This window comes from Protopterus annectens, chromosome 2.part1 (genome assembly GCF_019279795.1).
Source record: "Protopterus annectens isolate FY-2018-M chromosome 2.part1, PAN1.0, whole genome shotgun sequence".
NCBI lineage: Eukaryota > Metazoa > Chordata > Ceratodontiformes > Protopteridae > Protopterus > Protopterus annectens.
The window spans coordinates 66,136,678-66,160,968 of NC_056729.1; the positions used below are offsets into that span (position 1 = coordinate 66,136,678).

Consider the following 24,291-nt stretch of genomic DNA (forward strand, 5'->3'; position numbering starts at 1 on the left):
TCTTACATTGCACTTATAAAGCCTCTGTGTAGTGGTAATCATATAGTTTCTGGGAACCATGGAAATGATATCTATGTTGGTTGAAAAACTTGACATTTGAAATGGCATTGTTGACCAACCTATCTCTTAATTGTAAACTCATAACATGTTGCACGAAACTTGAACATGCACTCATAATATAGGTTCATAGGTAGGTACTAGGCTATCAGACCTAGGGCCTATACAAGCCTAGCCATAATGATTCCCTGGCTATTGCTTCCCACAAATATTTACTTTCCTGGACCTCTGTCTAGCAGGGCTACTGATGTGATCCCCGGGGTGAATTTCTTATCTCCCATCCAATCGTCAAGGTTCCTCTTGAAGAGGGCCACTGAGGCGCTCTGCCTAACATGTATGGGCAGCCTATTCCAGAGTATGGGGAGTCTCTGGGTCAGGAACCTATCCCTCCAGCATGTTCTATTCATCATGATGACAAGGTTAAGATCCCTGGAGCATGTGGCTTGGAGGTATTGGGATTTCTTTAAGTGTAGCATGTCTAAACAACTCTGGGTTTGACATGGCATGGCATGTTAGGTAGAGATCGCCTCTGAGTAGGTGATATGTGACAGAGTACAGCTGGAGTTTCTTTAGACAGTCAGCATAAGGCATCTGCTTTAGGTCTGTGATTATTTTTGTGTGGTATTTCTGTGGCCTTTCTATTTGTTGCAGATGTCTTGTGAGGTACATAATAAATGGGGCATTGTATTCTATAATGGGTTTAATGAAGGATGAGTACAGAGTGACAATGACCTCCTTTTTTCTGGATAAAAAGCCCTTAGTGATGAGGTGTGCCACATAGAAGGATTTTCTAACTGTTGTGGCTATGTGGTTATCAAAGGTGAGACCACTGTCCACCTGTATCCCTAGGTCTCTTATCACACTTTCTGTGTTTAGTGTACTGCCACCTATGTGGCAGTTCACAGGTACATGTTTTTTCCCAAAGGGGACAACTATACATTTTTTTGGCATTTAGCTTGAACCCATGGCTCTGGCACCAGGCATCTGTTTCGGTAAGGTCATTTTGTAGTATATCTACATCATTTGGGGATTCAATAATGACAACCAGCTTACAGTCATCTGTGAACTTTGTAAGCCAGAGTCCCTTAGTGTTGTCCTGTACTTCACAGAAGTAGATCCCAAACAAGAGTGGTCCCAGGACAGAACCCAGCGGTACACCACTTGTCACTTGTCTGGATTTGGATTTGGAGTCGGCTACTTTTACAGTGTGTGTTCTGTTAGTAAGCCAGTTTGCAACCCATCAAGTGATGTAAGGATTATAGCTTAGTAAGTTAGTCTATGATTCCATGATGGGATAGTGGGGATAGCAAAAACATGGTCCACATGGTGGCTGTGTGCTGTGCTTACCCTCCCCTAGCCAGACTGACTGTGACTGACTGATCAGTTGGAGGCAACAGGAGGCACTCACAAACCCAACAAACCCAGGGTGGGTGGGGGTTGGGTTGTCTTTGTTTATATGTTTTGTGTTATAAGTTCCATGGCCTTACAGATCATGGCGGCTATGATCAGGTGGGCGTGGCATTCTGATTGCTGGAATGGGGCAGATTCAGTATTAAGATGGGGGGGAGGGGTGAGAGTGGGGGTGGAGTTGTCACTGACTGAATCTGGGAGGATATTATCATCATCCCTTGGGCTGTAGCTATCTAGTCTATTTCTAGCTAGCTCAAAAAGCTGCTGTTGAGTATTGCCATTTAGATTCTTGACATAGCTATAGAATGCATTTGTCTTCTTTGCCTGGCAATTTTGTTTTCTTAACTAGCTTTGGAAGATTTTATGAGGGATCTCAGCTTTCTACTGAGGCTGGTGAGGGAGTTTTTTGAATCCTGGATTCTTCCTCTTTTTCTGCAACAGTTTCTTCCTTCTGTTGTACAGCTTGTTTATGGCAGGGGACTACCAGATTGGGTTCCTTTTTTTAGAGGACAGCATCTTAGTTCTATTTGGGATGGCTCGGTCCATGCATGAGTGAATGTGCTCATACAGCACTTTAGTGTAGGATTCAGCAGTTGAACTTCCAGTTCCTATCTGCATGGGTGTCATGAAGTTTGTTACTTCTGACTTGAGAAGCATGAAGTTGACTTTGGCAAAGTTTTTTTACGGAGGTTTCCTTAAAGAGGGGTGCGGGTGGGATGTAGATGTCAAGGGTGATTAGCTTATGGCCTGATCTGACCAATGAGGGGGTTACCACTGGTGTGGAGCATCGATCTCCCATGTTGGCAATGACCAGGTCTAGAATATTTGTACCCCTGGTGGGACTGTGAATTAGTTGCTCTAGGGCATTGGAATTTATGAATTCCAAGAACCATTGAGCAAAGGTGTTGGTACAGGAGTAGTTTTCTCAGTTAATGGCAGGATAGCTGAAATCACCCAGTATTTAGTTGTATCTTAATATTTTTCAGTATGTTTAGAAAGGTGTAGTGAGAATCTTGGGGCATTGTGATGGACCTGTAGCAAGCGACAATCTGTATTGCAGTCTTACCTAATGTTAGTTGCACCTGGAGAATTTCATATGCATTGTGTTGGGCAACCAGCCTGGAGGTGTGAATATCCTTGGTGAATATGGACACTCCTCCACCTTTAGTGTTTCGGTCCTGGTTTGGTGGCCGAAAAGTGTGGTATGAGTTGTAGTCTGGTATTGCAGGGGTGCTCTCTGGAGCTTTGAACCAGGTCTCAGTTACTGCACAGATATCGATGTTCTCCATTTTTAGGAGAACCTCGACAGAGTGCATCTTGAGGTTTAGACTTCCAGCATTGAGTTACCTTCAGCTTTTGCTTGCTTGTATTCGCATATACGATAAGAACACTGCAGAACTCACCACCAATACTGGAATACACCTGTAAGTTTGTGGCCTTTTCTTGTTTGAAGTCTTTCCTGGAAACTTTCCTTCAACTCCAGGAAAAACTTCAAACAAGAAAAGGCCACAAACTTACAGGTGTATTCCAGTATTGGTGGTGAGTTCTGCAGTGTTCTTATCATATTGACTGTTTTACTTGACTGCAAGACTCTTCAGGGACCGTACGGAGATTCACATTGCATCAGTTTGTATCTGCATATAGTAAGATATTGTGTCTGTCAGAAAGAAAACAATGCAAACCATTCTAGTTTCTTAGAAAAAAGCAAAATTACCATTAGATTCAACAGAAAAGCTAGGCACATTCTCTATTAAATGACATTTGCCATGGTTCACTATACATAGCATTGAATATCTTTTAATATGTATCCTATGCATGTCTTCTTTACAACAGACATTAAGGATGAAACTCTTTAAAAAAACTATATTAAATGGTGACTACTGGCATGCATTTAAAAACTGAGAGTTCTCTATACTGCATTGGATAGTGCTGTATCTATATATAATTAACTCAAATACATTAAAATAGCATATATGAAATTCCCATATTTGATAACCCAGTGAAACAAAACACAATAATTCAAATGTCCTCCACATCAAACATCAGACATATATTTAAGAAACACACAATTAAAAGAAATATAATGGACGTATTACTTTTGGCAGAGATCTTGTCTATCACTGCCCATGTAATGTGACTATGACTTTGTTCTCATTACTACACATATATGCTGACTCAGAGATCACACAACCATGGAGAAAGGGGAACAATCAAAATTAAGTAAAACTGACTGGTCCCCCTACTCTGTGCTTGGATGATCGCAGTAAAAACTGAAAGATAACTAACAAGTTAAAACAACATAGCACACAGAGCCCAATTACAGTTAACAATGGACGCACACAGCAGAAAGTGTTCTTTAAGTGAATGAGGTTCTTGATGAACAGAACTCAAGGAATGGCAGCCAATAAATGCAACATTCATAGAGGAGCCCACTTGCATGGCCTACCCTGCCTCCAAGGCACAGGTGGCATTCTTAGCCTCACAAAGTATTTCTAGTCTGCTCAATTTTTCACCTGTCAGTAAGAACATGTGACTTGAGTGTGCCCAATAAGGAAGCAGCTCTGGTCAGACATCATGTGATGGTGGAGAGCTCTCTAGACACTTATACTGACCACAGACAAACACTCTAATAGTTAAAACGGCTACTTGGGCTACTGTTTTGTATTAAAATTACATCCTTAAAGCTGGCTTCAAAATCTAAATCACCTGCTCATAGAATAGAATTCAGCATCAAGTCTGGTGGAAGGAACTAACCTCTGAAAACTGTCAAATAACCTTTTAGCCAGTTGAATAGGGATACATTAGGGATACATACAAAAAATAGATTTAGGAGGTTGTACATTGATATTAGCAAGGATCTTATTCACTTCTTTCCATATGTATTATGCTGTCCTAGTACTGTGTTATGAGTTGCAGGAAAAAGGTTTTTGCAGTTCTAATTAGTACTTTGTATTTATTTTATAGATTTTTCTAAGTATAAGTACTAAGCTGGGTTATTTGAAATTATTTTAATTTTCATGCAAAGTCCCTGCTCAACATGGTGTTTACATGGGTTTACTATCACATGTTCGACATAACATTGTTCAAATGTACAAATGTCTGAAACAAATCTTCAGAATTTTGAACACCGAACAGTGTTAATGTCTTACCGAACAGTTCAGTGAAGTTGAATGGCGAAAATGTCGACTACACTGAAATGATCTTACCTACACAACATACTACAATAGGTTTTTGCAGGGGGGGAAAGCCCCCCCTGCACCCTCTACACCCCTCCTACTTATATATACAAACTCCAAGATCGTACTACAGAGAGGGTAAGGGTGCATTTCCCCATCCCCACTATAGTGTGATCTGCACCGCAATGTTGGAGCTGACAACAGCGGCCATTCGCTCACGTCAGCTTTGGCATTGTGATGATTGCCCTACAGGTTCCACCAAGTGGTTTTAGCACATATTTTGTTCGTCTAAAAGATGAACGAACATGTGATAGTAAACCGTTTACATGCCCGTATTCATACAAGGTTGAGTACACCACTTAATCAGGATGTTCTGCACCCCCACATCCCCTGTAAACTAAATATACCAATTCCAACCTCGCACTACATTTAGGAAAAGGCATGTACAGGATCGCCCATTATTGTTCAGTAAACATTGCCGATAGTGCCTGGAGCATCATATACAATGTCCCCCATGTTGAATAGTTTAGTTTACAAATCTTTAAAGTCATAGGCATATATTAACAATGAACTTAGTAGTAATTCTTCTGCTAGTTTTCCTTTTAAGTTAGTTTCAGTGTTATAAAAGTCAGTATTTTAAAGTTTCAGTGTTATAATTATTAGGCATTATCATCTCTGTATTATGAAATTCGTGATTTTGGAATTTCAATGTTATAAAGTACAGCTATATAAGGCCAGAGCTATATAGGACTGGAGAAGTCTGGTTCTAGTAATAATGTTGTAAGACTTGTTAAATCTGGATCATACTTCTCAACATCCTCACAAGTACCAGATCTTTCTGTAGCAGTGAGGTGACATTCTGCAACCTCAGAATGTATGATTCCATTGTGAAGGTGTAGACCATCCAAATCCATTCTACGTCTTCTCACCACTCAAATGGCATCATGCCAGATGCCCACCTTCAACTTTAAACCAGTCAGCCCAGACAGGTCCACATAGCTTTTCACCCAGGTTACATGGAACATCTGTCTACCATAAGAAACCACTTCCAGATACTGCATCAGGGATGGATCCCAGTAGCTCTGGACAAGATGAGGTTCTCTGCACCTTTAACCAAACAGTAATGGATGACCCTTTATTTCACTGTCAATCCCCCCCAGAACAGTTTGCTAACTGTGGTCCTACTATGTGTAAAAACTTCTAGACAGCACACTTCAGATACTTAATAGAACAGCAAATTTCATCGAAACAGATAAATAAAATGAAACGTAAGTGCATTCTGAAGGCAAACAGAAAAAAAAAATATCAGATTTTTGAGAAAGCATATGAATTCTCAACTAGGAAACAAAGGGACTGAAGTCCAATTAGTTAATGAAAATTAAGATAAAATTATTATTTTCTACAGGTCACTGAATCAAGAAAATTCCCTTCCTCTTCTGTTAAAATAATTAATTAAGACAGAATTATGTCCGCATTATATGTAAATTCAAAGTATTGCTCTAGTTACATTATGAAAAAAAGCTTTAAGTGGACTCAGATTCACCAGGGTTTTATGATTTCCTTCACAAAAGACAAGTATGCTTTGTCTTCCCTTGAGATTTCAGATGTAATACTAATAAAACTGCAACTCAGACAAGATGACACATATGAAATTCATGAGAAAAAGTCAGTAATTATCCTGGGTATGAAACATTATCAACATTTAAATACATAAACTGCAACAGCAGTAATGGATATCTGCAAAATCTATCTGCATACCAGTTCAGTTAACTTCACAGAAAAATATGTAGTTAGTGTAATTTCCCAAGGCATGTTAACAATGGGTCCCGATTATTTCATCAAAGGAACAAATCATCAAATGGCATTCGTTGAACCATTCTGACTTAGATCGCATTATGGTAGGGTTCAGGAAATTTGCCCTTTCCCCACTGTAGTGTGATATCAGAGTTTGTATATATAATTAGTGGGGGGTAAGGGGGGGTGCAGCCCCACACATGAGGGGGGTTCAATGAATGGCATTTCCAATTAAATGCCATTTGATGATCTGATGTTTCAATGATTTAATATAGACACATTAACAACACGTACTCCTTCCAGCTGCAGAGGAATAATCACATGCAGTCATTGTAAATAGTATAAACATGTCTCAAGCAGAAGAGATCATAACAAACCTTGTCATTTTTAGTGTCAGTCATCATCATCATCATCATCACCATCATCATGGCTTCACACAGATTGGGCCATTCTTAACTGCATTTTCCTGAGACTTGTAGAAAGTACAGTTGTGTACCTACCATAAATGTAGATGTTCAAGTGTATTCACTGTTGCTGTCATTACAATTGGGTTATCCTGCTGGCAGGCTACCCACAGTCGGCCTGAGTTCCAAAGTCTAGGTCCGGTGTCGGTTGCTGTCATATTACCTGAATTAGATCCAATATAATATAATATAATATAATATAATATAATATAATATAATATAATATAATATAATATAATGTAACATTATCGATCCACCTACTTAAACAGGATGGAAAAGCAAGCCTTGTTGGTTGAATAATTAGTTGGTATTTAAAAGTTAAAACTGGACAAGTCTCCTATTCTCTTTAACTGATGTATATAGTTCAAGGTGCAAAATTTCCCCTTTAACCCTGTCATGCATTGCTTAGAAAAACATGACACAAGTCACCACTCAAAACAAGTAATATAGTGATTAAAATAAGAACCTGTAATAAAATCAAGTACTCCAGACTACTCATATCAGTAAATCCCTGACTGTAATGCATCAGAACCCTTTCAAATATTTAATGTGAGTAGTACAAAAATAAAATATACTCAATAACAGCACATTAACTAGCCACCAAATCTTTATCAAATAGCTTTAAAGTATATATTCCTTTACAAATATCTGAAATGTATCAACAGCATTCTTAGTCAACCCACTCTAGAACATTTCCCTAATTATAAAGAAATACTGTAGAATCTTTAGTTCATTCTTCTCTGTATACTCTAGCACTGAAAGAGGGTAATTGTGTAACTCAGATATTTTCCATGGAATATATCTGGCAACAGTGCTGCTATTTTAAAGTTCTGAGCACATTAGGTAGCAAGGTCATTATTGCAGCCTGCAACATGGTTATACCAAAGTGCTAGTGAAAAGAAAAGACCTGTCTTTAAAGAAAAGGTAAAGTTGGGGGGGGGGGGCACTATCAGCAACCAGAACTATTAATAATATCTAAGTTTCTATAGGTGGTTTTGTGTACAGGGAAATTGTAATTATCACAGGAACAATATTCAGTAATGTTATTTTCTTTATTATTTGCTTCAATTTTAGTTTTAGGACCCAGTACATTTTTTTACTAAAAGTAATGAAAGAAGTCATGTAAGTCACAGAGGGGTCTCCCCATTAATTTATACATAAAGAAGTAAATGTTTGCAAAGCAGATATTTTTTTACTATTGCATTAATTAGTATTTTTATTGCCCATTTTTCCTCACTCATTGTATGGGGTAATATACTGGTTGCTTTAATTTAACTGAAGTCCTTAGCTATCCGTGCTCTAAACCACACCAGGTACCAGTGATTCTACTATAACCCATGCTGTAACGTCTCCTTAGACAAAGTATTGTTAGAGAGAATACTCCTGTTTTCTCAGCAAATTAAAATGTTATTCCATTCAAAGGTTTTCAAGCAGAAAAGTTTATAGACCAGCCACAAAGACCTACTAAAGTGATTCTAATACCAGTTATATAATAATCCAGTTTTAAAAAAGACATATATGGTAATAAAGCGGATAAAGGTAACTAAGCAAATTATGCCAACATCTGGTACAAAGGGCTCTAATAAAATAAACTGCTGGCATAGAATGCTATGAGAATCAAATGGGATTAAAACTGAATATGCATGAACTGTTATAAGAAATTAAAAGGTAATCAGATATCTGTGTATAGTACTAATATGGGCTGCGGTGATGTGGGGTGTTGCCAGCTATGCCAGGAGAAGTAGGGCAGTGGATGTGAAACATATGCCAGCACAGCTACCTGGAAATTTGTAAATAATTATATGTCATTTGGATATCAAACTAATTTCTGCAGATGTTTGTGTTAAAAAATGCATTTGTAAAGCTGTTTGGTTTAAAAATGTACCAACAGTGGGTCCTGACTGTATTGTAACTGATTAAATGAAAATGTTTTAACAGATGATACTGGAAGAGGTTAAGTTCAGCCACAGCTAACTTTTAGAAAAATATCCTGAAATTAAATTACCTAATTTAGGCTATAAAGTTTGCATCTTACAGTTCTGATTGCAGCTAGAGACTAAATGTCTGTCCCAGAGAATGGCTGATTAGCTCTTGTAGGAAGAGTGGAAGCATTTTATGGTTTTATAGCTTCCAGATTCTATACACATCTCAGCAAAGCTCTGTGTGTATGGTAACACATATGTGCTAAATTCTGGTTCAGTTTCTAGAAATGGGGTAGCATGGGAACCAGAAGTCAGACAACCAGATGTATGTCATGTCATTCTGTTATCTAGGACAAAAATGATGTTTTAATACCAGACGAGAGAGAACTCTCAGAGCAGTCTTTTTTTGGAACATGACAAAGAAGGATCCCTCACCTACTTCATCTTGCTCTGCTCTAGTAAGTGCACCAAGGACTAGTAATTCTTTAGATTAGTCAGGAAAAACAGTGAGATTAGTTAAGTACTGTTTTTCTGTATCTGTATGAATCTATTCATCTGTGTTATTTTAATATTTCCTGAGACTGAAACTCTGGTGTTTATTGTAAATAGATATTTAGTATTTTCATGTTCTTTTATTATTTATTAATAAATATATTTAAAGGTTTCATTGTGGCTGGTCCTTTAGAGAATATTTTAACCTTTGAGAGTACTCATATCTATTTGACGACTCTGTGGCCACTCCTGAAAGCTTTACTGCACTGGTCAAACACTATTATTTGTATTAATATTAATTTCTCTCAATATAATTGGGTACCCTTTTAGGAGCCTTAGAGTAGCTGGCTTTAGAATGACTGGTGGCAGTAACTACCTTATAGTCCAGACCAGCCTTTTCCGTGTGTGTGTGTGTGTGTGTGTGTGTGTGTGTGTGTGTGTGTGTGTGTGTGTGTGTGTGTGTGTGTGTGTGTTTGTGTGTGAAAATCAAATCTGAAAAAGTGTGTGTGTGTGTCAGTTGCTTAGAGCAGGGACATGAAGCACTGGTTTCACAGAGAGGGTGCTGGAGGACTTGTTTTGGACACTTGGTTGAGGACTCAACTCTACAGCTGTGTCAGTGGGGAGTCTTACTGGGGACTTGAAGAGTGAGAGGGAAATCCAGACCCCCGACTGAGGGTATCCCCTGTGTGCTCTTAAGGGAATTTGTGCTTGATGCAGAGAGTTGCATCTGGAAATACTGGATGTATCCATTTTTGCTCTAAGTGAACATCCATCTCCAGTGTCAGTGGTGAGGATTCGGGCTCCTTGATTACTGGCCCAGAGGGGAGACATCATATGGGCCATTGCTTTTCATGAATACATGAAACTTTCACACTACTAAAAATTCTAATTTTAAAATGCTAACATGTCAAATGCTATTAAAATATAAATTAGTTCAGTTTAAGGATGTCTAATTTTGGGTATTCATCATTATGTTATAACATAAATTCTAGTACAGCCATGAAATCTTTTAAAATGAATTATTAAAATGATGCAGAATTATTTTATTCATGATAGTACATCAACAAGGATTCCCTGTTTGTATTCAGAATATTGATTACAATAAATAACTAGCTGCATCTGGTTATGGTATGGACCACCCAGTGCTGGTTGGTCAATAGACTATTTCAGTGAAAATTGATTAGTAATAAAAAGATGTATGTGGCCCATGATGAAGTGGAAGAGTAAGCCTTCTTACCCTTAATGAAAAGGGCTTCACCTTCTACACTCTTTTAGATACTATACCATCTTCTGAGATCGTAAAACTTCAATATACATTTGTAATCTTCACAGAAACCATCCACTGGCCAATCAGAACAAATCTTGTTGCACATTCATGCATACAGAGCCAATTAATACTCCAATCTCATACAGTAATTAGCTACACAAAGTAAATTCATATAGGCTGTTGGAGATGGAAAGTTCTCATGAATGAAGAAATCCAAATAGTGGGTCTCTCATTACATACAGCATAAGGACTGTATTCATAACTCTATATCTGAATTTATTGGGCAATACATTTTATTGTGGTCATAAGTAGAGTGACTGAAACATTTTGAATACAATTGTAAGATAACACACTTTTAGTTGAACATGTTTAAATTTTGTTAAATTCTAACTATACATGCTTCTTTTCTTCTGAGAAAGAAAGTGATTTTAAAAAGCATTCCCAGTCATACCTGCCCTGCCCCATTGTAGGCTGCTAGTGTCACTCATTGCCTGCCCGGTCTTGTGTTTCCCACCTCCCAAGGTGTTCCTCCACAGTATTGGCCAGACATACCACCTTTGACACCAAGCCAACTGGAATCCTACTCAAGTGTCCTAAAGACATAACGTGTTACTGCCAAAGACCTACAAGTGTATGTGAATTACCTACTGTTTTTGTGAAATAATTCTGCTTAGTGTAGTGCCCCTCTGTGCATTGCTAGCAGCCTGCAGCAGTCTCCTTTCCCCCTATATCTCCCATTCTTCTCCTCAACTACTTAACCCAGTTGCAATTATTACTTTGGTTACTAGGTGGCAGTGTTACCCTTCCTCTTATTTGGCCATATATCCATATAGCACCAGTCTGTGTTTAACACTACATTTCCAGTGATTCACCTCATTATTTTGGCTCATAGTTTTAAAATATGCCCATATTTACATCCCAGCACACCCGTACCTGACCTGACACATGCTCTTTGCCTATTCTCAATATCACTGATTATTTATGGAGGCAATCCTCTTCTCCTTGGCTCTACCTGCTCCATTTGCTCTATGAGCTCACGCCGTTCCCCTACCCTGCTCCCATTTCCCGACCACCCCAGCACCTCTACACTTATACTCCAGATAACCACACCCACTCCCTAACCATCGAATCCAGCCATCCCAGCAACAACTAATCAAACTTTCTCACAACCCATGACTACAAAATGCTCCGCAACAAAGTCAAAAAAGCTTATCATAGCAGACCGCAAAGCTTATTCCTCCATACTATAAAGTAGCCATAAAACAAATCCTAGACAGTTCTGGAATGGGATCTCTACCCTCCTTAATCCTGGCAAAAAAGAAAACCCTTGTCCTGATCCCAATGCTCTAGACATAGATCTGGCCACTCAATTAAACTTTTTCTTCATCAACTCAGTTAGCAAACTTACCTCATCCTTCACTAACAATACTACTCCCCCTTCTACTACAACCCCTCTCCTATCCTCCCCTTCCTCTTCACTCTCAAATATCTCCACCTCTCAACCTCCTCCTTTCTCTACAAAACCCATTCCCACATCTACCATAAAAAACTTCTCCAGAAACTGAAACCCTGCTCCAATGCCCCCAACAATATTCCCTCATACTTAATAAGTATAGCCGCCAAAGCCATTGCCTTTCCCATCTCTATTTTAATCAATCACTCTATCTAAGAAAGCTATGTACCCCAACTTTGGAAAATGGCTTTTGTCTTACCCCTTCACAAAGTAGGCAACAACAATAATATCACAAATTTCCATCCCATTGCGATCTTATCCCCCATCTCCAAAGTTCTTGAGAAATGCATCCATCTACAACTCCTACCCAATCTCATGCACAACTACTTACTAACTCCCACACAGCATGGTTTCAGACCAGGCCACAGCACTATGACTGCTTTTCTGTCTTTCCTCAAAACTGTCAACAAAGCTCGTGACTCTGGCTGTACAGTATCTACACTCCTACTGGGCCTCTCTAAGTCTTCAATGCCATCTTTCATAACCTTCTCTTAACTAAACTCTCTAATCTAAACCAATCACTTTCCTCTCTCAACTGGTTCTCCAGTTACCTCTCAAATAGGCAACAACCAGTTAAATGGAAAAAAGCCACCTCTAAATTCTTCAGCACACCCACAGGTGTACTACAAGGCTCCATACTGGGTCCCCTCCTGTTTAATATTTTCATAAATTATTTTCACCACTCAATCCCTAATGCAAATCTTATCGAATATGCAGATGATTCAACTATAATCTGTTCTGCCACCTCTATCCCCACTCTCATAAAACTAACCCAAGATGCTTTTTCTACCACTGAACAGTGGTTGAGAGACTATCACCTAGCACTCAATGCCTCAAAAACCAAACTTAAGTTATTTACCCCTTCTAAAACATCCACTATAGATAAAAACTCATTCTCCATCAACAGCCACAACAATATAGCTATCAAAGTTGTACCCGAGGTCAAACTATTAGGTGTCCTCATTGATGATCAGCTTAAATTCAACACCCACATACAAATAAACATCAAAAAACCCCACCAGAAACTTGGTATGCTCTACCGCCATTGTCGCTACCTCACTCCCTCTACCAAGTTCACTCTCTCTACCACATTCTTCATCCCTTCTCTCCTATATGGTGCCCCACTCCTAACTAACCTACAATCCACACTTAAGTCAAAACTCTCCTCCTGTTACACTAAGTTTGCCACTAGCCACAAATCTTCTACCCATCACTGTGCCACCCTTCACAAACTAAATTGGCTAGAGCTACTCAATTATCTCACCTACATTCAACACACTCATGTTCACAAACTCATCTTAGCCCCTGCCTCTGTCCCTCCCTATCCTCATCCCTTAAAATGCACCTTCCAGAAAGATCCTTAAGATCCAACAATCAAAATCTGATAGAATTGCATAAACCCACCTGTCCCCCTGGCAAACATCTCCTATGCTTTGCCCTTGCGCATCAGTGGAACTCCCTACCACCATCCATCTGTACCATCTCTAGTTACCCTTCCTTCAAAACCTCACTTCACTCACACCTAACATCTCTCTGGGAATGTTCCTGCTCCCATCCCACATAACATCTTCTCCTCTGTATACCTCAGACATCTCATGTACTCCAGAGTCTTATTCTTTTCCTCGTAAAGTACTAGAAAGAATTTACAACAATTCTTATTTTTCTTAACCTTAAATGTTTGTTTCATATTGTGTTTTTAAATACTATGATTTTAGTTGTACTTCTGTATTTACTGTTAGATAATTACTTGTTTATAACTTTTGTTATTGGGGAGCTTTTCTCCCCAGGACTCAATTGAAACAAGCTCTTCTTAGCCCAATGGACCATCCTGGCAAACAAACTGCAAATAAATAAAAATAATAAATAAGTGAGGAATGAATGATGTCTCTAACCATCACAGTTTATTGGTTTAGCTGATTCATTATTTGTCCTTCCTTAAAAAGCCAGGAATTTACCAGGTCTATAAAATACTATCAAACATGCATTCTTCCAATTAATCCATCCACACAAATTTCAATAGTCTATTAATTAATTAATTAGATAATTACTCTGTAAATAATTTATTTTATTTTATTTTTACATTTGTTAACTGGGGTAGTCCGACTGAGCCCAGAGAGCCCTTTTTCAGTGGAGACCCAAGGAGAAAAACTCCAGGAAAGTAATTAAAAAATAACCTAACGATTCAAGTTGTAAGATACTTAACAGTACAAAAACAGAAAGAAATATATAATATGAATATATATGGGGCAAAAGTACAGTATTTTGAGAATACAGTAACAATATGTTTGAGAAATTTGGTTAGCATTAAGTTATTTACAAGGAATAAATGAATATGGTTAATCCAGTTTAGTCACATTTCACTGAAGGCCATTCTACTGAGAAAGACTATTTGGACAGGAAGTCCATGTAATTTGCATTACATGGGCGGCCCTTAATTCAAAACCCTGCTCTCAACTAAACTTTTATTTATTTTATTTTATTTTTATTTTATTTTACATTTGTTAACTGGGATGGTCCGACTGGACGAGGTTCATTTACAGCAAAGGCCCGGACAGAAAAGCTCCACTTAATTAATACAACAGACAATGATAATAATACATAATGTAAAAAGACTTTTTAGTGAGCAGTATTTTGTGCATAATAGAACAGTATGCAAAGAAAGATCATATCAGCAATATATACAAGTGAACATTACGTTAGACATCAAAATATACAGACAGAGATCACAACAACATTTCCAAATGTCAAGTGATACCATTTGTTACTTCCATTTTTACCGAGGGTCTGATAATTGGCGAGAAGAGAGAAAGATTGTGTTTGCATACACTAGGATTAAGTAACACATGGACCTAGCCAAGAGCTAATAAGATGAGCCTTAAGAGAGTTTTTGAATTGTTTGGAATTAGGTGCAGAAGTCACTGAGGAAGGGGGATTATTCCAACTTTTTGCTATACTGTGAGAAAATAGAGCTTTACCTGCTGTGTTGCTGGCTGTGGAGATAGAGAAGAGTGATTTGTTGGCAGAGCAGAGTGGTCAATTTGGATAGTAGTTAGTCAGTAGTTCACTAAGGGCTGGAGTTTTTTCAGGATATTTTAGGTTGTTATAAGCTATGACTAGTTGGTGGTAGGTTAACAACTGTGAGAGCTCAAGCCACTGAAGTTGCCTAAGAGATATACAATGGTGTGTTCTAAAGAGGGAATATTTTGCAAACTTGGCGATTTTGTTATAACACAACTCAAGTTTCTCCAGGTCAGATTTTCTAACATAGGTGAGAATAAGTGCTGCATACATGAGTGTGGTAAGAAGGTGGGTTTGAGCTAGGATGACCCGAGCTTGATCTGATCGAAAGCCTTTTTGTCTGTATAGGGACCCCATTTTTGTGTACCTTTTTAATAGTTTGAGAGATATGGATGTCAAATTGTGGGTTATCTATTTTGATGCCAAGCAGCTTGGTGTAGAGAGAGAGTGAAATGACAGTTCCATTATTGGAGGAGATAGAGAAGGAGAGTGGAGTGTTTTTTGATTTGTTTGGGGCAAAAAGAATTAGTTTCATTCTGTTGGGATTTAAGATAAGTTGAATATCTGTGATCCACCTTTCTACTGAGGTAAAAGATTACTGGGTGAGATGCTGTAGGGTGGTGAGATTTGGGGCGGAGCAGATCAGGGTGGAATCGTCTGCATACTGTATGAGTGAAGCCTGTAGGGTAGAGGTATGTAGATTACTGGTAAAGATAGAAAAGAGGAGTGGACCCAGTATCGAACCTTGAGGTACACCAGTGGTAGTTGGGAGTAAAGATGATATAACTCCTTGCCACTGGACAGCTTATTGTCAGTCTGATAGATAGTTTTTATACTATGCAAAAGTGTTATGGGCAAAGGATAGAGAGGTAAGATTATCTATTAGAATGGAGTGGGAAACCATGTCAAATGCTTTGGAGAGGTCCAGAAATATAGCAGGTACAAATCTGTTGTTATTTCTATGTTGGTTAACCAGGTTTGTGAATGAGAGAGGGGCTGAAGTTGTGCTGTGATGTGGGCAGAAACCATGTTGTGTAGAGGAGAAGAGATTGTTAGAGTCTAGAAAATGCATGACCTGAGAGTGTATGCATTTCTCAAGTATCTTTGATAAAGGAGGCAGAATGGCTATGGGGTGATAGTTAGAGAAATCATAAGAATTCCCACCCTTATGAAGGGGAATAATGTAAGAGATTTTCCATAGTTGAGGGATGTGGGATTCCTGTATGGAGTGGTTAATTAAGATTGAGACTAAGTAGGATAGAGAGTCGGCAGCCATTTTTAGGAAATGAGCAGGTATACCATCTGCTGCAAGAGCAGTGGGTTTAAGTTTTAAGAGGTATTTTTTTATTGTTGAGGTTGGGACAGGTGAGAATGTAAAGGGAGGTGAGTTGTTAGGAGTTGTTGGTATGGATGAGTAGCTATTTTTGGAAAGTTGAGTTGACAGTGATTTAATGGATTCAGTAAAGTGGTGATTAAATTGGGAGGCTATATATCTGTTTTTGTAGAGGTGGAGGTGGGAGCTGGTATAGAGGTTTTACCAGGTTTTATTAAGGAGTTTATTGCATGCCAGAACTTTTGGGGGTCATTGGAGTGTTTATTTTGTATATCTAGAAAGTAGTTCTGTTTATCAAGCTTTGTTTGTTTTTTGACCTGATTCCTAAGGTGTTGATAGTTTTGTTTGGATAGATAAGTGTTATCTTTCTTCCAGATTTTCCATGCCTTGTCTCTGGTTTTTAATACGGCTCTAGTGGATTTAGTAAGCCAAGGAGCACAGTGTTGCTTAGCTCTAACTTTTCTTACTGGGGCAACTGAGTCAAGGATGTTAATAAGAGTACTATTAAAATAATCCACTGCTTGGTCTAGGTCAAGGCTGTGTAGTGGTTCCCAGTTACATTTTTTAATATAGTGTTGAGTTCTAGAGGGTTAACATTGTGATCATTTCTGACTTGTCTATAGACTGTAGGTTTGGGTAAGTTAGTATGTTTTCATAGGAGGAAAGTAGGGAAATGGTCACTAAGTCCGTCAGGTAGATTACCTACTTGGTAATTATGTTCAGGGTAATTTACTAATGTCTAATCTAGTATAGATTCCTTATTGGATTTTTTGTCTACTCTGGTTGGTTGTTGAATAAGTTGAGAAAATCCATACAGGTTGATGTGGTTAAAGGGGTTTTTAGAGTTACAGGCTAGCCAGTCAGTGTTTAGGTCACCTAATAAAATAGTTTCCTGTGGGAGATTATCATTTGACCATTGTAGAATCTCCTCAATTATTGGAGCATTATTACCTGGAAGGATATATGCACAGAGAATATTGATCCCCTTTTTCGTATTTAACAGTAGGACAGAGCCTACAATCTCAGCAGTATTTAATTCTGGTAGAGGAGTTAGTAGAGGTTGGAGAGAAATTGTATTTTTATAGACAATTTCAGCACCCCCACCCTTCTTTCCCATTCTGTCTATCCATAGGATATTATTTCCTGGAGGGAGAATTTCTTCATTCTGTGTGCTGGGTTTTAGCCAGGTCTCTGTTATGGTAAGGATGTCGGGGGAGTAGTGAGTTATGAATGCGTGTAAGTGAGGAAGATTGTTTGATATACTGTGAGAGTTAAGATTGATGATAAGTAGATCTGCAGTGTGTTTGTTTGGGGGTATAATGTTGCTTGGCTCTGGATTTGGGTGAATCTCCCCCGAGGTAAGGAGGTATTTCTTCAATGAAAGTTGAAGCTTGGTAGTTTGTAGAATATCTATCTGGAGTTTACTTGATGTTTTTCTAGTGTAGAATATTGAAACATACTTGTTACATAAAAAATAGTATTGTGTTGCTACTAAATAAAGAGGGGGCTATAGGAAAGCTTATGTGTGTAATAACAGGTGTGAAGGTATGTGTTGTATGGTAGGTGGTGTGTGGTAGTGGTGTGTTTGTGTGTAAGGATGTAATGTAGGTTAGAGTTGTGAGGGTTAGTAGGAGAGATGAACGTAAGGCCTGATCTTATCATTTCTAAGGCTTGCAAATCATCTGGATAAGTTATACAAAGTTTTAAATATTGCCTATTCATTCTGTTGGACTAAAATGAATGGGCAGTGAATTGATCAGCTGACAGGTACCAACTATATTCATTAAAAGTCAAGCATAAAAGTCTTGTCATAGCTGCCTACCAGTAACTAGTGTTAAAGAGATGTGATGAATTCTTTGACCTTTCTGAAAAGACTAATTTATGTGTTATAAACAGATTTTTTTATGTTATTCAGGCAATTTTGACTAACAGATGCAGTTTGTTACATTAGTATGCAAAAAAAATGTGATTTGAAAAAAAATCAGTAAGCAGGACTGCAGACATAATGAAATGCCTGCCTGTGTGATAGGATACCTCAGTGGGTATAGCAGAACTAGCAACCACTAATTACACGTCAATCGCTAATGCTATTGAATACAGGTGTTAATACTTACTCCTTATCTGTCATGATGTAGCCGTATTCATCTTTGTCACCAGATTTCACTGCTAGCTGCAGGCCTCCTGCATTCCTGTTGCTTGCTTCCTCATAGACTGTCTGATCCCGCATCAGGGTACTGTGAATCCACTGTTGTAACTCCACAGCCTCTTGGGAGTCAGGCTCATGATCTGCCTTCTTCTCAATAGCCAGGTCTCGGGAAAAGGTCTCGCTCTTCACATTTTCTACTCCATAGCTTTCTTCCTCTGAAGATGAATCTAATTCTTCAGATTTCTTAGCTTCTAATTTAAAAGGCATTTCAGATGAAGAGTCCTCCAGAGAATATTGAGAAAGGCCTTTCTGCCTAATGTCCAAATCAGTCTCAGTTTGTATGGCCGGCATTTCATGCTATGACAGAAAAAAAGCAAATTGCATCATTATTATTATTATTATGATTATTATTAGTTATTATTCAGTTTAATGTCTGTTATCATTACCCAATACCCATGTATTTATATTAGAAGGTCAAACATATTTCAATATTTTATTAACTTGAAACTGAAGTGATAAAAATACTTTTAATATGAGTGCAGAGTTCAACCCTTGAGCATGCATCTTTATTTGGACTACCTTTAAAATAATCCAATAAACATGACGCATAACACAATGAAGATTCAAACAGAAAATTTCCCACACCTGACTTCTAATTTAGCTATACTTTTAGTGTGCATTTTAAGGATTTTATCATTTCATAATAAGATATAATTTGCTTTAATACAAAGCAAATGTAAACGCATAAATACATTTATTTTCCTACTGAAACTGAATGGCTCTCTGTGGTGTTTGCATGATCCTGTACTGTATTTCCTATTACAAATTAAATGTTGTCAGATGTTAGATGACTGTATACGTGCTAGAGACATAAAATCAAACTCTTTTCTATTATGCTACTCCAACATCATGCATCTGAATTTTGAATAAAAACAAAGTGTAAAAATGTAACCTATTATATAAATTAGCATATTTTTATGTTCCTCTTTGTAACTTTAGTATCCAGAAATTTCAATTATTATTTTTTTAATTTACTTATCTCAGGCTCATAAGTGTAATAAATACCCTTATATCTTATTATTAACAGTGACTAAGCTTCAGTTACACAACACTACTATAGGGAATGTCTTACCTGACCACCTGGTTCTTTAGCTTCCTGATTAAAGTTGTTATCTGGAGAAACAGTAAAAAAGTACTAATTAAGAAATATTGCTAAATTCTTAACTTCTGCAGAGTCAAGTATATAATTGATTCATTTTCTTTAAAAATAATTTAAAAATAATGGTATTAAACCCAGCTACCTGAAATTAATATCTAATTAAACATTTTATAATGAAACCTAATGTCTGGATACAACCAGATGAGAGGTACAGTAGGCAAATTAAGCAAAACAACTTATATTTGTGTACAAGAGTATATATATATATATATATATATATATATATATATATACATATACATACACATACAGTGGATATAAAAAGTGTGCGCATCCCTGTTAAAATGCCTGAATACCCAAAACCTTCAGGTGTCTGCTAGAAAGTTGAAGATGAAGAGGAATATACCTTTTAACATGACAATGATCTCATGCATACATCCAAATCAACAAAAAAATGGCTTCACCAGAAGAAAAGTAAAGTTTTGGAATGGCCCGGCCAGCTAGAGCCCAGACCTAAATCCAATAGAAAATTTGTGGGGTGACCTGAAGAGGGCTGTGCACAAGAGATCCCCTCGCAATCTGACAGATTTGGAGCACTTTTGCAAGGAAGAGTGGGAAAATACTGCCAAGTCAAGATATGCCATGCTGATAGACTCCTACCTAAGGAGACTGAATTTTGTAATTAAATCAAAAGGTGCTTCAACAAAGTATTAGTTTAAGGGTGTGCACACTTATGCAACCAGCTTATTGTATGTTTTTTATTTTTTATATTTTTCCCCTAACAGATTTATTTGTTTTTCAATTGAATTGTACAGGTTATAGGTCACATAAAAGGTGGGAAATGTTTTGAAATTATTTACTGTAGCCTCATTTTTTTATATCACAAAAACCTGGCATTTTAACTGAGGTGTGTACACTTTTTATATTCACTGTATGTATGTGCAACTGATTACAAAGGAAAGCACACTGGGGGATTCAGAAAAATTCTCTCCTACTATGGCATTTGGGTAATGGGGGTTATTCACACAACAGAGAGCATCTCTGCTTCAGGAGCGTGGTAAAGCTGAATAGAGCAATATCTAATCCACCTAATTATCTGACCACCACACTATCAGATCTGACCACACTAATATTCTACCCACCAGTCTACACATTGAGGTAGCATAGCCCCCAACATACACATTCAAACACTTTCAGACACCCATATACCCCCAGCACACACTCACACATCAACACATTGATTAACAAGCCCCTACATACTTAATAACACTCATTGAAACACTCATTCACACACACACACACACACACACACACACACACACACACACACACACACACACACACACACACACACACACACACACACTCCTCCCCTATGCTTACCTATACTGTGACTGCTGCCAAGGGGTAAATGACCAAATTCTGCCTTTCATCTGACTGATTCTGGAAGAGGCAAAGGCATAGTATGCGTAGAAAAAAGATGATGGATGAACAATCCAACAAACGTAGTGTATACTCCTGCCATTCTAAAGGCACTCTCATCTCATTCCAAGTGGTGCTTAATTCCTTTGGACCCAGAACTATATCCTATAAGCATTTTATGCTGTCATGAATCCCTATCTAGCAGTGATTGATATACCCTTCTGCCTAGCACCCTGTAAAACCTCATCTATTCCTTCTGCGGTGATCAGCATCCTCATTCTTTTTCACTGTCCATCTCAGCTTCTCCTTTCTGGTTACTCAACCATCTTTTTAGCAAGCTATGCTTCCTTTTTATCTCCACCTAGTCCTCTAGTTATCTAAATCACAGATACTACTCCTGCCTACCTACATCTAGTCTTCTAGTGATCTGAACCAGTGGTGTTACACCTGCCTACCTACACCTAATCTTCCAGTGATCTAAACCATTGATACTGCTCCTGCCCACCTATATCTAGTCTTCTAGTGATCTAAACCAGTGATACTACTCCTACCTACTCATACCTAGTCTTCTAGTGATCTAAACCATTGATATTACTCCTGCCTACCTACACCTAGTCTTCTAGTGATCTGAACCACTGTTACTATATTAAGCATAAAAAATGCAACGTATTATATAAATTATCATATTTTATATTCCTCTTTGTGACTTTAGTATTTAAAATTTTCAATTATTACTTTGACAATGTGAGGTGTTGCCATCTGTGCTAGGGAGAGTGGGGCAGTGCATGTGTAGCATATGCCAGTATGGTTGACTGGAGTTTTGTAAATGGTTTTGTGTCATTTGATAATCACACTGATTTGTAAATAATTTTGCATCATTTGATGCTTGCGTTAAAATGTATCAATGGTGTTATTATAACTGATTAAATGCTTATGTTTAAAGAAAGAATTCTGGAGGGGAAGAGTAGACGTTTTTGACATTGTTCTATACCTTTCGGATACTGCAACAGATATTAGCAAAGCTCTGAGTGTATACTGTACCAGTCAGGTGATCAAATGTGATGTCATTCTATAACCAGCACTGAGAGGATGGAACTCTCATGGCAGCTTGTTTTGTTTTCTTTGGAATCTGATATAAAGATCTATGATAGTTAGCACATTCAGTTAGTTGAGTTAGTTAGTTATTCAGTTTAGTTGGAAACATTGCTTTCTGGAAGTAAGCATTTCAGCATCTAATCTTGCCTAGCTGTATTAATTCAGTTTGTTAGTGAACAGTTATTCTTCAGCCAGTCAAAAAATACAGTGAAATTAGTTAAGTAGTGTTTTTCTGTATCTGTTTGAATCTGTCCAACTGTGTTATTTTTAATTCTATTGTGACTAAGACTATGGTGTTTATTGTACTTAGATATTTAGTAGTCTCATGTTTTTTATTTCATTATTTATTATTAAATATTTTATACCTTTTGTGGCTGGTCTTTTAGTGAATACGTTTAACATCCACTCCGAAAAGCCTGGCAGCTTTGGTTACACTCTCCCATTTATGTTAGTATTGATTTTACAGTGTATAATTAAATACCCTTGTAAGAGCCTGAGAGTGGTAGACTGGTGGCAGCATATTTATCTTATACTCTCGGCAGAGGGGTTACAGCTAATAAATCTGTGCCAGCCTTTCCCACGAGTGTGTGTGTGAAAATCAAATATACAGCTTTGGGTGTGTCAGCTACATGAAACTGGGACACAGTGCTCCAAAGTGAATCTTGTTTGGGATATGGAGAAGCAGAGAGCCCAGTCTTAGGTCAGGAGTGTGTTCCCTGTGTGCCCTTGGTGGAAAGTGTGGTTGATACAGAGAGCTGCATTTCGCTATACTGTGTAAATCCATTCCTGTTCTTAGTGATCTTCTCTCACTGGTTTCAGTGGTGAGGACTGAAGTTCCTTGATTACTGGCCTGGGGTAAATAGAGGCCATCACAATTATTTTTAAAGATACCTATATGTGGCTCATACGCAATCAATAATGCCTGACAGCATGTGTGGTAATGTATAATTAATACCAGACAAGGGTTATTCTGAGGCCCGATGCCACAGGCCCTGGAAAGGCATTAATTACACATTAACATACACCCTGGAGGGCATTATTGAACTTAGAGAATGGGCTCTCTGTAAAATTGTTGTAGTTTACATTATTATTTATATATTTGTTATTACTATATTTTTATATACATTTTTTATGGAAAATAGTTCCTCCGCCTAATGTTTCAGAGTTGCTGTAATATATGTAAATGGTGTTAGAGGAAGTATTTTACATCCAAAATATATCTTTTTTTTAATATAGTGATATTTGCTTTATTTTTGGTCTCTTAATGCTAAAATGTGTGGTTTCTTGCCAGTCATTGGAAACTGAAGTCACTATATAATGACATACATTTGACTGTCAGATTTTATTTCCTTCAAAAAATTCATATTAACACAAATCTTATTTAACTTACTTTGTAATTTTTATAATTAGGACATTTAAAATCTATTCCTATTTTTGTGCCTTTGTCCTCCTTTATTTCAGGCTTTATCCTGATTTCTTGAGCTAAAAGGTCGAGAGGTAGGCAAACCTCTAATCTGCTGCTGCCAGTGGTCCATCATCTCACTGTCTCTTCCTCTCTCTCTCTCTCTCTCTCTCTCTCACACACACACTCACTTGCACTTCAGAAAGATGCACGCTAACACAAGTCCTGTTTTTGAAGGAACTTTGTGATTTTTTTGAGGAATATGTTTCTGTTTTGAGCCTTTGTTCCCCCTATAGTTTAGGTTTTATCCAGTTAACTTGATCTCAGAGGTGAGATGTATGTAAACCTCCTCAATGCCGCTATTGCTTGATCGCTCTCACTCTTCACTGTCTCTGTCATTCATCCACATTTCGCTTTCATGCATGCTAGCATGCATTCACGCACACAGACAGAAACAAACATACAAACAGAAACATAAACAGACACCTACACACTTGTTACACTTAGTTTTTATACTCGCTAAACAGAAAAAGTGCTGCTTAGTGAGTGTAAAATAGTTGCTTGATCAAACTCAGTTTCACTCACATGCAGACATATACTCACACACAATTTTGTTTTTTA

The 24,291-nt window shown here is 37.8% G+C and overlaps 1 protein-coding gene across 2 annotated transcripts in view; it reads right to left on the reverse strand.

The window, feature by feature from the left end:
* Positions 1–24,291, reverse strand: part of PTPRN2 (protein tyrosine phosphatase receptor type N2) — a 4,238,418-nt gene that overhangs the window by 2,328,192 nt on the left and 1,885,935 nt on the right. For both annotated transcript variants that reach the window (XM_044062029.1, XM_044062028.1), the window contains exons 8-9: positions 19,725–19,765; positions 18,561–18,949 (exon numbers count right to left, since the gene is read on the reverse strand). In XM_044062029.1, coding sequence (XP_043917964.1) covers positions 18,561–18,949; positions 19,725–19,765 — 430 coding nt within the window. The remainder of the gene's footprint in view (positions 1–18,560; positions 18,950–19,724; positions 19,766–24,291) is intronic.